General features: G+C 34.2%; 2 protein-coding genes across 3 annotated transcripts in view; both read right to left on the bottom strand.

Moving 5' to 3' along the window:
- The window catches only part of LOC138320557 (uncharacterized), a 29,554-nt gene that overhangs the window by 8,254 nt on the left and 7,505 nt on the right, over positions 1-13,795 (bottom strand). The window lies entirely within an intron of this gene.
- On the bottom strand, positions 1,705-3,229 carry LOC138320558 (zinc finger protein 862-like). The gene is made up of 3 exons (XM_069263616.1): positions 2,673-3,229; positions 2,357-2,495; positions 1,705-2,224 (listed from the first exon to the last, which is right to left on the bottom strand). The coding sequence occupies exons 1-3, from the start codon at positions 3,209-3,211 to the stop codon at positions 1,955-1,957; spliced, it is 948 nt and encodes a 315-aa protein (XP_069119717.1). The 5' UTR covers positions 3,212-3,229; the 3' UTR covers positions 1,705-1,954.

Genomic DNA, 13,795 nt, shown 5'->3' with positions numbered 1-13,795 from the left:
CTCTAATCAGAATAGCCTTTATCCCTTTTCCTCCTATGCTTTGCTAGTTATGTAAATACTCTAATCAGAATAGCCTTTATCCTTTTCCTCCTATGCTTTGCTAGTTATGTAAATACTCTAATCAGAATAGCCTTTATCCCTTTTCCTCCTATGCTTTGCTAGTTATGTAAATACTCTAATCAGAATAGCCTTTAGCCTTTTTCTCCTATCAGTTTCCTCCATTGCACCCAATTTTTAGTTTTTTTTCCATTAAGAATTACAATGCTTTCAGTAAAATTTAGCTCACATTTTCAATCAAAAATTAAATCTGAAGAACAAAACAAATTGATATCCTCATGATATTTTTAAATACTCATACACTCTGATATTTATAGAAAGCATGTCAAACTTAAAATAGTGTCATATTGTCAATGCATAGTCAACAGTAAGCACTATATATGCTCAGTAATTCCTCCTAGACAAAAGATCAAACATTTGGCTGTTGAGTATCTTATTGAGTGAAATTAACAAGTAATGCCATAAAAAACACAAGTCTGAAGTAAAGTTGATGTAAAAATCAAAGCTGAAAAAACAACACATATGAATAGACCAGAACCTTCAATGAGTGTCAACTATTATCTGTACTCACCAAAGTAATTACTAAATTTACATCTTTATATGTATAATTAAAAAAAGGCCTGAAAACCTCTAACCCAAAGCAGGAGAAAAGTAAGATGGTTTGTTGGAGAAATGTCTCTTATTAGCAGTATGAGATTATGTTTATCAGAGTACTTTCTGTATTGAAATAGTGGGTAAAATTGTCAATACAGGTAGTTTTCAAAGAAAAGATTAAGAGTATAAGCTTCAGATTTTTATAGTTCTTTATCTAAATCCAAGTTAATATATATGTCTCAGATTTTCTGTTTCCTTTTAAACATGTATGTAGCAGACTGAGACCTTTTCTTTACTGTTTGAATATCTGAGGTGTGTATTGTACAGCTAGGAGATTACTAAACACTTTTCAAAACATTATCTTTTAATTTAAATGGAACACCAGTCATCTAGTGACAAAGAAGGGAGACAATTCATCTGCATGTTCTCATAATACCAGGTATTCACTGGTATCTTTAAAGATATTACCACTATATGTAACAGAAAAACCTTCATTTAAATTAAACTCTTTTAATCATTATTTGAATGACAGTCTTTAAATAATTTTTCTCATCCATATACTGTATTAGCATATATTTGACAGTTAACACCAGGACAAATAAAATGTTATCTTTAAAATGTTTGTATATTTTCGTTTTTATATTTTTGTCATTTTTTCCATTATCATACATAAAGGGATATGTTTTTTACAATTTCCAATGGTATATACAACATTCCATATTTCAAAAGACTAATAATTGCTAGATAATTTCATATCTGGATGTTATGACAGGGATAAGCATTCCAAAAGTAGCGGTTAATACTGAGCAAAATTAAAGTTAAACTAATTGATGTCCATCTTGACATCAAAGCATGCTTTGTAAACTCTGTAGCTATATAGTATTATCTGCCCCCACCTCTTCCCATTAGCTTTTTTCGACTTGTAGAGGAAATAGATTTAACAATATCCTTGGTGGGTTTTTTATGACTGATAATTCCATTTCACATCCTGTCATCAGCAATGACAAATAATGACATTTTATGTTTAAGTCAAAGTTCCAGGCGGGAAATCTTTGACCAGGGCTCAAAGTGGATTTTTTTTTCAGGTGGCCTGTTAGGCTACCAGGTTATAAAATCTAGGCGCCAATTGAAAAACTTGGTAGCCTGAGTGATGATGCATATTTTGAATCAGCCTAGCTGAGCTAATTATGTCTGCATGTGTTTTTATATCCTAATTGTTGAGTGCTTGAATAAAATACAATGAAAATAAACTATAAATTGTTTAAATGTCTTTATTTAGTCCTCAATCTTCAGGTTTGTGTGGTTAATCATCATCCTCACAGTTCTCTGGCCAGCCTACATAATTTAATTTCACCTTCCTGGAAGTGGACAGCCACTTCTGGACTGCAGATTTTGGGTCAAAATCCAGGATGTCTGGACCCTCTCCACTAATACGGATCAAGTCCTCAAGTGTTGTGATATTCAGAGAGCTCCTAACATCAGTCTTGATCCGGTTCATGGTAGAGAATGTCCTTTCACATTGGGCAGATGATACAGGAAGACACAGCATTATCTTCACCAACATCAAGACATTCTAACAAAAAGATCAAATCAAAGAAGCAAATTAATCTTAACATTATTAAAATATATAAATATTATGAAAATTGTTTCAAAGTAAGTTTAGTTGCAATATTATTTAACCAAAGTCTTTTTGGAAATTATTTACTTGATATGTGTCAGAGTATGGCTCCTTTGTCAGGAACAACCTCCATAATGAGGTGAAGGTCTTGTCGGAAAATTCCCCCTTCACAAGCACTTTCATTAGCTTCCACTCAGGAAGCACAGCTGGAGTTTTACATCCATTCCTGTTTAACAGAAAAATAAAATATCAAACACTGTAGAATTAATGTATTTAACAGACAAATAAACTCATGCACATTAACACTAATGTAATTTCAAAATAAATACAAACAAACTTGTCATGCAAATATGCAAACTGTGCAAACAACTAAACCAACCAGTTAACATGAACAAAGTTTTACCTAAGCAAAATGTCCTCAAACCAAGCAACAAGGCTAGTTACTGCCTCATTACCATACAGAGCCAGATCTAAGTCATTCTCTGGCCAACTGTCGTGATGGAAGACCTTCAGTGCCTTGACTATCTTGGAAGGTTCATCATGATCATCTTCCCCAACTATACTCTTATATCTCTTTTTCATTCCATCTATCACAAGAGAAAGTGGTTCAGTGACACAGTTTCTTCTAAAGCCAAAGGAAAAATTGTCATAAGTACTAGCATCATCATCAGCAGCTATTTCAGGTACACCTCCCAAGACAACTGTCTGAAATGTGTGCTGATCTGCATTCTGAGATTTGAGGAACCCTATCAGATCAACCAAAGCCCCATCGGGCAAAGGTAATGTCTTCATCGTTGTTAGGTCAGTCATACATGACCTGATAGCACTTGTTGCTGTTGTCAGAATGGTCTTGTTGGTTTGTAATGAAAAACTCAGACTACTGATAATTTTCAAAATGTCCAACAAGAGATGGCAATAAGCCAAGAAATTGAAGGACTTCATTATCTTTGTCAAGTGCTTTGCTCTACCTTTGATTTCTGCATTTGCTGAAGACTCCGCTAAATGCTCCATATGCTGATGCACAATACAATATTGTCCGACATCCTGGTTGGTTTTTCCTTGTGGTGGAAGCAGAAGGTTCTTCAAAGCTTTTTCTGTATGTGGAGACCAACGGGTTCCTTTTACTCTGGATGGAGTCTTGATTCTGACTTGGAGGTTGTCAGCTAAGGTTTGAAGTTCTCGTTTAGACTTAGGACTATAGTGGTACGTCTTGTAAATCAGATGCAGTACATCAATGACTTTGGCCCCCATATCTGACTTTTTCAGCATGTCCATCACTGCAAGCTCTAATCTGTCATTGAATCAATGTAACAGTTTTTATGACTCAGAAAGTTCTTTTTCAGTTAATATATTATCCAATAAAGTTTTTTTTTGTAACTTATAGATAGTAGTAATTTTTATGAAGTTGTTTATAATTGATAGCATTCATTAACAGCAAGTAAACCTTTCTTAAAATCAAATACTACTAAGACAAGTTTTCATTGGAAGTAATATCTCATATAAATTAAATAATGGGTACATGACGTTTCTACAATAATTAAATATAGCCTAGTACCTGTGTGGAAGACACCAAATTGGTATTAGCCAAGGGCAATCATCAGTTAGTCTTTTCGCCACACCACTCTTCATTCCAAAATTAACAGAAGCTCCATCAGAGCAGAAACCAACAAGGTGATTCCTAAACAACATTTCGTCATCTGCAGATAGAAATGCTTTCTTGATTGCTTCCAGTGTTCCTAAGTATAAATAAAAGTACAATTGAAATATTTAATTGTAAGTGAAAATACAATGTTCATATACTTATTAATTAATAATTAAAGTCTGTAATGCCACACATGCATTTATATATTTTTTTATAATTATGTACATGTTCTGGTATGTTATTATACCAACCTTCAGCATCAGCATGTTGAAGTTCGATTAATCCAAGGACTTTTGTTTCTGGGATTCCTTCTGACACGTATCTGACAACTACAGCCTCATTTTCTTTATTGGATGAGTCGGTAGCAGCATCAATCACTGGTAGCCCTGTTCTGTTAATTTTCGTTCTTAAACTGTTATTTTAACCATATTCGTGAGTTTTTAAATATTTATGTTGGTTATATCTGTTTTACTGTTATTATCAAAATTTTAGTTATCTTTAACTAAAAGCATGTTATTTTGTTCTAGCACACGTTATATTTTTGCTGCTGTGTTATCTCTATCTTTGCATGCGTTTGTCTTTTTTAAATGATGTTAGATTTAGTGGCTGATGTTATTATTTATTTTGCATTGTTATTCATTTCATTTCACGTGTTAGTGTCAGCAATGATTGTTAATGATTTTGTTTCCCATGTTATTGCCAGAATGTTACGTGATTTTTATGTGAAACTTTGTTAGCATCAACAGAACTTGTGATTATTTACGTGACCACGTTACGAGTATCGTTGGAAATGTTATTTTTTTTTGAAAGCGTTATTTTTTTCGTGGAAATACCACTGCCTATTGTTCTCATTGACCCCCTACGACGACAGCGCAGTGAGCCGGCGTGCGAGCTTCGCTAGTGTGTTGACCACTCACCCATAACGAAAGCACGGCTCCCAATTATATAGTCGACTGGCGGTATCGCTGTCACTGTGTCGCTACCGTATTCGCATGTGCTGTGCAACTTAGCATGGAATATATATAGTTTTCAGTTACTATATTTACAGTTCTAGCTAAGTCTCTGCGAAAATATTCCTGTATAAATAGACCCTTAGTACTACTTACTATATGTTACATCCGTATTCTTAGGTTAGTAAATTTCCTAATTCTTAGGTTAGTAAACGTCCAAATTTGTCAAGCTAACCAGTCACTTCTAGTTGTGTTCAAGTACCTAACACAAATGCGGTCACTCCATGAGCTAGCTTTGGACCATATCAAATCGATATGTTGCATCATCAAGGTCACTATGTCATCGCGAAATATCAGCTCTTAAACAGTATGAGACAAATCTTCTTGGTCGTGTTAGAAGTCCCCCTTCAAAATTATGAAGATAGACGACTAAGCCCACAGAAAAAACAACCCCCAGGTCATTAAAGGGCCGCTTGTTACTGAAGTCGGGTCGGAATAAAATGAATTGAAAAAATTGTCAATTCAAGATTCAGCGAGAGAAGTGATGACAAGGGGCGGAGTCAATCAATACCTTTCAAGGTACGCTTCTTATGTGATTGGGTAATAGTATTCATGACAGAGCCCATGAGGCACGGTGACATTTTTCATAAAGAATAATGTTCATTTTTCAGACAATTTTAAACATTATAGCCAGTCAGGTGATACGACTTCTTTAATTGACTATTTGTAGACTTCTTTCAATTAACTGTACGGATAAGCAAAAGATGTGATGTCGTCCACGTGTTCTCACAGCATGTCATCACTCAACTACTGTACTAAGTGATACTGATTTAACGGAGCAGTGGTTTTAAAAGTAGTATGCAGTTTTGACAAAAACAATAATGTTTCATGGACTTTATGCAGCAGATTTTGGACCTAGAAAATATGACGAATATGGACTCACACAATTTTTTTTACCGTGAAAGGAATTTTAGCACGCATGCAGATATTTATGGATTGTATCGATTGATCTACAAAAAAAAGTACGGCTAAACGACCCATGTCATCTGTTTTAATTATTCTCATTAATTTGATGTGTTTTTATTTTGTCGATGTACATGAAACACTAAATGCTTTTGAAACCACTTTTTACCTGATTGTTTATAATCGGCCCGCAGGTTGAATCAAAGATCGTATTAAACTTGAAATAAAAAAAATGAACAAATGAACTTTGTATATCAAGAATGTATTAAAAGGACCCCATTCAATCTGAGGACCTCAGTTATGGAACACCAGCGCAAACCCAGTAATGATATATATTATTTTATACTCGGCCGTTATGTCTTTTGGTCAAACTCATTACTTTACAAAATTCTTTACTATTCATAAAATCTATTGTTTCGTGTGCATTTATGGAACTATATTTCTGGTTATATACATATTTTTAGCGTGAATTGCCTGGTTAATTATATATATATATATATGATATAAAAAATAAAAATCGATTTCTCACAAAAATGTTATTTAGCAAGAGGGATTTTTAATCCAATCTTTCACTAACATTTCTCTTTTAACCTCATGTTTACGGACCATGGACAAAGATTGGCGATTAACCGCCAGCGGCAACTCTCTAAATCACACGCGTGGCCATTCCAACGAACCCATAACGAAAATTGGCGAAGTCGTACCCAGAAAGTTACCTGAGAACTAATACGGTTGCGTGGCTTGGCATGTAAATCGCCGCGGGGTTCTAGCGTGACCAAGACAACGGGGTCATACCTCACGAAAACACGTTGAAAGCCCACCTGTCGTGCTTTTGATTCACAGACTTGCCTAACCAGTGTACGGGTACTCTAATATGTAATTAATCCATGTCACTGCAACTCAGAAAATAGTTTCAAAGATTTCATTATAGTCTCCCAGACACATTAAAATGTGTTACATGGATTATACAAGTTACATTTTTAACTGCACGTGGCAGGATGGACAACAATATATATCATTACCAATTACTAAAATATGGAATATTAATTTGAAAATGAACAATACTTATACCGTACTACTATCATAGCTTTTATTCACATCTACAAAAATACCATCATTTTTCTAATGAATAGAGACACCTTCTTCAATAATTGTATATTACAAATACCTATAAAGCCACCCATCTTATGAAGACTGGGATTACTATAATAATACTGTGGGATATATTTAATACGTATATTTTTTTTATTTCTTCGTGTTTACATACAAAAAGATAGTGAAATTCATCCCCGATATTTTCATTGCATAAATGGCATATTCTTTCACGTTTCTCAACATTACGCCATCTTCCAGTCTCAATTGGAATTTTTAAATTTGATGTACGGAATTTAGTTATGTATACTCTATTCATTTCCTATAATTTTATAAGATAATTTTCAAATCCAAATTCTTTTTTTATATATTAGATAAGTCTGTCTCTTGAGGAGTTTTCCACACCTGAGAACCATTTTTGTATAAACTGATCTTGAAGGCGCTGTTTCATAAAACTTTTATAAAAACTGTTAATCATTTGTATTTCATTGAGGAAGATATTTGACTGACCAGATTCGTCAAAAATATTTTTAATGAAAGATATCCATTAAAATGTGTATATTCCTTCGAAATGTAACTTCGAGATTAGTTTATAAAGTATGCTACTTAATTTATTTTCATTTTGTATAAGTCTATTCCAAAAACACAGCATTCTCAGTTTGATATTTACTTCGAGTGGGAATCTTCCCAGTTTCTCATACACCATAAAATAGTAGTCGAAGAACATGTACCATAAGTACGACCACACAACTGTACACGGAACGGAAAATTATATTTTGATATGTTATTCTGTCTGATCTCCTGACAAGAATGTTGAAAACCGCATCAAAATCGGCCGCTTCAGTACCGAGATACCGCCCTCCGAAGTGCTCGATTTTTACCTGTATAACGACTGCTAATCAGGGTATCGGCCGCTCACCCTGATTTGGGAAATAACAGGATGTGACGTCACGAGGACAACGGCAGTGTGAGCTGTATATGTTTGGTAGCGGGGTTATAGAACAAAGGTGGACATATATATATATTCCTGAAATGGGGTTACGATAATTTGACAAATATATATACAGTTATGATGACGATTTGATCATATTATATTAGGAAATATTGCAACTGAAATAAGGCTAAAATACATATTTATAATCAGTCTAAAAGCATCACTTTGTGTACCTTGTGTAAACTTTTATACGTGCACGCCTCGGTAAATTTTTACTAGAGATCTAATCTCTGTATCAACAAATCACTAAATTATCAAACTTCGGGAATATTCAATTTTCACTATGTAATCTTAAAAGAGACAAATTCGGAAAATGATGGTCATATAATTATCCATTTGAATATGTTTCGGTATAAATAAAAATTCACTGCTATTAATTTCAAGAACCAACATAACAAAAAAGAAAATGTGTTGAATGTATTTTATAGTTCAATACACGTAGCCATCATAGACATAAATTGGGGGTAAACAATAAAACAAAACTTGAGAGTTTGAATTTATAATATAAAATTCATTTATAGCTATAACCTGTTTCTCTTCTCTTTTAATCTATGTCGACATGTGTTATTTAAACAATCTTCAACAGTACATTTATTGATCATATAGATTATTATTTTTGGTATCATAATAATGATCGATATTGACCAAAATTCACAAAGAATTGGACATCTGAAATCTAGTAACTATCAGATGTATCAAAATTCTGACATTGTGCATTACATTTGCATTAATCTTTCTCTATATGTCATTTGTAAATAATTTTGCAGTTTTTGTTATAAAAATACATATACATGTAACCAGAAACATTTATTATGTACAAATGTATGCATGGGTGTTTCTGAAGTATATACATGTAGTGCTTGACACACTGGTTATATGTTACGTACAAACGGTATATATTACTTTTATTTTTAAACCAAAAATTTATAAGTGTTTACAAATATGACATTATACAACAATAACATGATGGCCTATCGCTAACTTACCTGTGAACTGATATTTTGACACGTGACGTGTGCTAATCAACTAAGCGTGGCAGGTCACTAACACCTTACTTACGTAATCCCCTCGATAGCCAGGGTTGATCACGCGCTTTCGTTACTGCAGTATACAGGTAAAGAGATTAACGCGGCACGACATTGAAAATATTTTGATTTTGAAACTTGATATCTGATATTTGGAAAAGACATAGACATCTTCAGTTCGTCTGACCCGTGCATGATTTATTGTTCTAGTAAAGACACTAATGAATGAATTTGAGCGAAATATCAACAAGTCGTCGGATTGTTCCGTATTACGTGTATATGAAAGTTAAATGTATTTCGTCAAAAAAACAATTAGATCGGAAAATATCACTCCGTCTAAATTCTAAATATGTGTTACGGTTCTCAAAACTTAGTATATAGAATGAAATCCACCAACTCACAGTAGAATTAAATGACAAACATATTTACTGGCAATTAGACAATGGTATTAAATGTGTATTAAGTCACACGATCGATTTCAGACAAAACACAATTAGTAGATGCATTTGCACATATGCAAAAAATATGTTTAGAATCATACCTTAAGTCGTATGGGCAGGTTTTATGAAAAAGTCGGAATTTTGTAAAGTGGGTTCAAGGATTTATTTGACCAGTTGACATTAGACGACCCGAGTTGGGTTTTGGGTAACATAATCAAGAACATATACGTTCTTGATATAATATTCGTGTATATGTGGTCCCAAACACCGCGGATATACAACGTACATGGATTATTATGTACATTTTATTGTGTATAATTATACAGTAATCGCGCAGAGATGTTCATTTATCTACGACAGGTACATCAATATATGTATGGTATAAATCCCTATTTCCATGCATATTCCAAACTCATATCTGTGATTGAGGATAATATTAAATAGGTATCGGACATGTACACAAGTATTTGTGTCTTCAAAATCGATTTTTACAAACGGATTGTTCACATTAGATGGTAGACACCGAATATCGCCACTCTAACTTATGCGAGTAGAGTCGATCCCGTTGTCCTCGTGACGTCACAGGTCAGGGGTCCTGAATCGGGGTCAGTGGCTTGGGGCTTCAGGTGTGTTCTAGAGAAACGGCGCATTATCTCTAATACCGTAATCGCTATGAAACTCGTACTTTCGGCATTCAAAATTTTATCCAATGACGCTTTTATCAAGCCTTATACACCAAACCATTCCGTGTACACTTTATTTTATCTAATTCTTATCGGAACACATCGTCGTACCTAAATGAATAGTCAAGGACTCCAAAACCAAAAACTGTAACTAGATAGAAAGTTTCTTTTTAATCTGTTAAAATCGTTCGTATATCTGGGTTTAGTGTAGTAAACAAAGACGTGCGTGTCCTGAAAAGTCGTATATTAGAACGTGAAACTTTTTTTTTTATTTTGAAATATTACCATATAGTCTTTATATAAAATATCTCATAATACGTTGACTTGTATTTTGAAATGAAAAGTTGTTAAATTCTGTTGGTAACTCGATTTGGTCCGCAGTCACTGAAATAAAACACACCATATTACAGTTTACGCGTGGCTGAACACGTGATGACCAGGTACTGATAAATTTGACAGGAACAGAAAGGTCGTCATGGTTCACGCTGGGTGGATAGTTATAATTATTTCATGACGGGGAGGGGTGTGCGGTCTGTATACATGGGGCGGTGGCGTTTGTGTGACATGAGTGAGTCGATGCAGACATTTCTTCGATATTTTTAGAAATTGATACTGATTAATACGTTCATAAAAATCACCAGAACTCAACTGTATGTAGTAAAAAAAAAATCTTTGTATTATTACTCAATGATATGTCGAGCATTTAATTACGCCCCTTATTGTTTTCTAAAAGGTATTGTTCATAGACGGCACTGATTAAGATATACACTTAATTCATTAATATTAAAATATGATACTTATACATAATACTTGTATATATGTTATCTGTAATTTGATGTATGGATAAGCAGTAATAAAATGCAAAGTTTGCAGAGGTATCACTATTTTAATTACTGATCAAATTAGGAACATAGTCTAAACCAGACTGACAGATGTTGTAATGGATTTGATGATCAGATATGGGTCTGATGAAATCCATTGTTAATCGTTGGAAGTTTCGAGTGGGATTGGCATTCGGGTGTCGACAGATCGGTGAGGGGTTGAAAGTTACCTGTGACCACATCAAAGGAACTTTGTGATTGGTGTTACAAAACGCCATTTATAGGTAATATATATCAAAGTTTTTCAGGGATGTAAAAAAAATCAACACGATCAATTTTATTGTCCTCTTCAGCTTTTCAACAGTTAACACAAGTGATGACGTCAGTTTGGTATTTCCTTCGATCTTCTCTTGTCCTACACTATGATATCTGAAACGAGAACCTCAGGTACATTTGTATACTATATTAATTGAATATCAATGATCTAGAACTACAGAAACGTCTTCAATCGCAGATCAAAGCCATGTATACAAGGTGTGTAGACAAGCTTTACAAATTGGAAATTGGTAAAAATTAACACGTGAACTTATGTCGTATAATTTCATTTATTTCAAGATTAATCCTCTTCAGCTGATAAGTTTTGCATCACAACGTCAGCCTGGTATTTTCTTCGATCTTCTTCTCTGGTCTTACGATATCTGAAACGAGAACCTCGAACAGCATTTAGTATCAACACAATTCACATCAGTACAAACAGTAATTCATATTTTACCGCTCGTATCGGAACTCTCCCGAAAAAAGGTTGAAAATGCATGTTTCGCCAGGTAGCAAGAATGACGAGAGCAAAACAAGTAACTGTATTAGTGCATGCATGACGTAAACATAAATATCACACGGGTAGTCTACAATCAGATAGCTTGGCCCGTTCCACAAACCTAATGTTTACCTGTGCAAGCCGTGTGTACTCGGCCGTCACGGCTCGGCGCGTCCGCTCGATAATTACCAACGTCAGTCAGAAAATCTGTTAATCTTCGCGCAGAAAGTATTAATATAACCGACGACATATTTAATTCTATCGCCGAATGTGTTAATTTCACTGTTGCATCGGAAAAATTTGACCACGACTATGTAGCAATAGATAGCCGTGCATGTAAACAAAGGTGGGTACTTGTAACTGATAGCCTCTGATGGTTTGTTAGTCGGCCGTCACGGCGGCGACAGCGGACAGAAAAATACTTAATTTTACGGCAGAATACTTAATTTTTCTGATCGAATTGGAATTCTAAGGAAAAGTCCTAATATTAAGGGTTAACACTGAATAAAAAAGCACATAAGCTAAATCCTGCCGAAACTTGTTAAAAATTTAAGTATTCTGCCGTTATTCTAACAAATTCTGAATATTAGTGCTGGAAAACAAATCTTTCTTTGAAACATAATCGGATAAAAATGTCAATTTATCATAAACCAATACATTTGTACATGTTTCTGTTGTCATACATACATAAATAAAGCATCGACTTGTTTTCATGTATATATGGTAATATCACAGGGATCCGAAAATTAGCTACATTTGATATATTTTATTTATGGACACACCAGAGACCATTTATAGACGTTTAAGAGGTTTAGATAAAAAATCAGAAACCTCTAAAATTGGTCTTAGGGCCCTCTGTTGGATCCGTATAAAACTGTATTTATCAACAAAAGGAAGCGAATGTCTTACGTCCTACAAAGTACAACATAAAACTTGTTCGATGTCATACTTGTAAATGATGGCAATTAGTACTTAAGGTTCCACTTGAAGTTTGGATCGATTCAAAGCTCACGAGGAAAGATCATCCCAATGTCTCCCGGGAAATATCGCGGCCTGTTTATTTATAAGTTTAAACAATACTTTTTACTCAAGTAAACTTCTTATAAGCATACACATACAAATGGATTCAACGATTACAGAAATTTCCCAAGATGTTCTCAATGGGATGCAGAACCTGGAATGGAAATATTAATATCTGATCAAAATCGTGATTTTTATTCATTCCTATAATTCATGTACATAGTTGTGTTTCTTAAACCGTTCTGGAATTCAAAATAAATAAATAAGAAGTAATTGTTGTGTTTGTAATGCACTAAAACAGATTGACAATTAAAATGTTTCTGACAACATGAATTTTGACACGTGTAGTTCCACAAAATTTAAATGTTATAATTATATGCAGTTTTTGCGTGATTTCAATGTAGATCTAATTTCGATACGTATAAACCCCCACCCCCATATACAATATATGAATCAAAATTAATGATAGAGTATTACATGTCTACTAAATTACAGTAAAACTATTAAGTCTCTGGTTTAAATACTTGTAGATGACTTCTGTGCACATTCTGAAGATTACTATACATAACGTAACCATCCGCCCAGCTTATCCCGTACTTCGCTAAGATTTCAACCAATTTGCAACTCATAAAGAGAAATTTTTACGTCTACTAGCAACTTTCAATGTTAATGTTCCCTTTCAATATCTTTGTCTATAAAGTGTATACAATTATTGTCGGCCATTTTCTCGCTTCGTGCTCCTACTAGTGCCGCCTTAATATTCAAAGCGCCCCGTAAGTCGAGCCTCGTTAGTCAGGGCGCATCACGATTCCGTTAACCTTCTCCATCGTGTATAGGTCTAGTGTGAATTCCTGTCTAAACAGGATAATCACACTAGCAGACATGGCGAGAACCTATAAGTGCTGTGACCTGTCACTCAGAGAGGGAGGCAGAGAAAGAAAGAAAGAGAGAGGGAGAATTAAATATGTAGAAAAATGTTAATCGCTAAGATGAATACAAGTATGTGTTACTTTTTACTACAGTCTTTAGAAAGAATGCATAAATCATTGAAAAAAGTAAGAAATCTACACGAAAGTTTTACC

Source organism: Argopecten irradians, chromosome 4, assembly GCF_041381155.1.
Source record: "Argopecten irradians isolate NY chromosome 4, Ai_NY, whole genome shotgun sequence".
Taxonomy (NCBI): Eukaryota; Metazoa; Mollusca; class Bivalvia; order Pectinida; family Pectinidae; genus Argopecten; species Argopecten irradians.
This window is presented reverse-complemented; position numbering and strand designations above follow the sequence as displayed.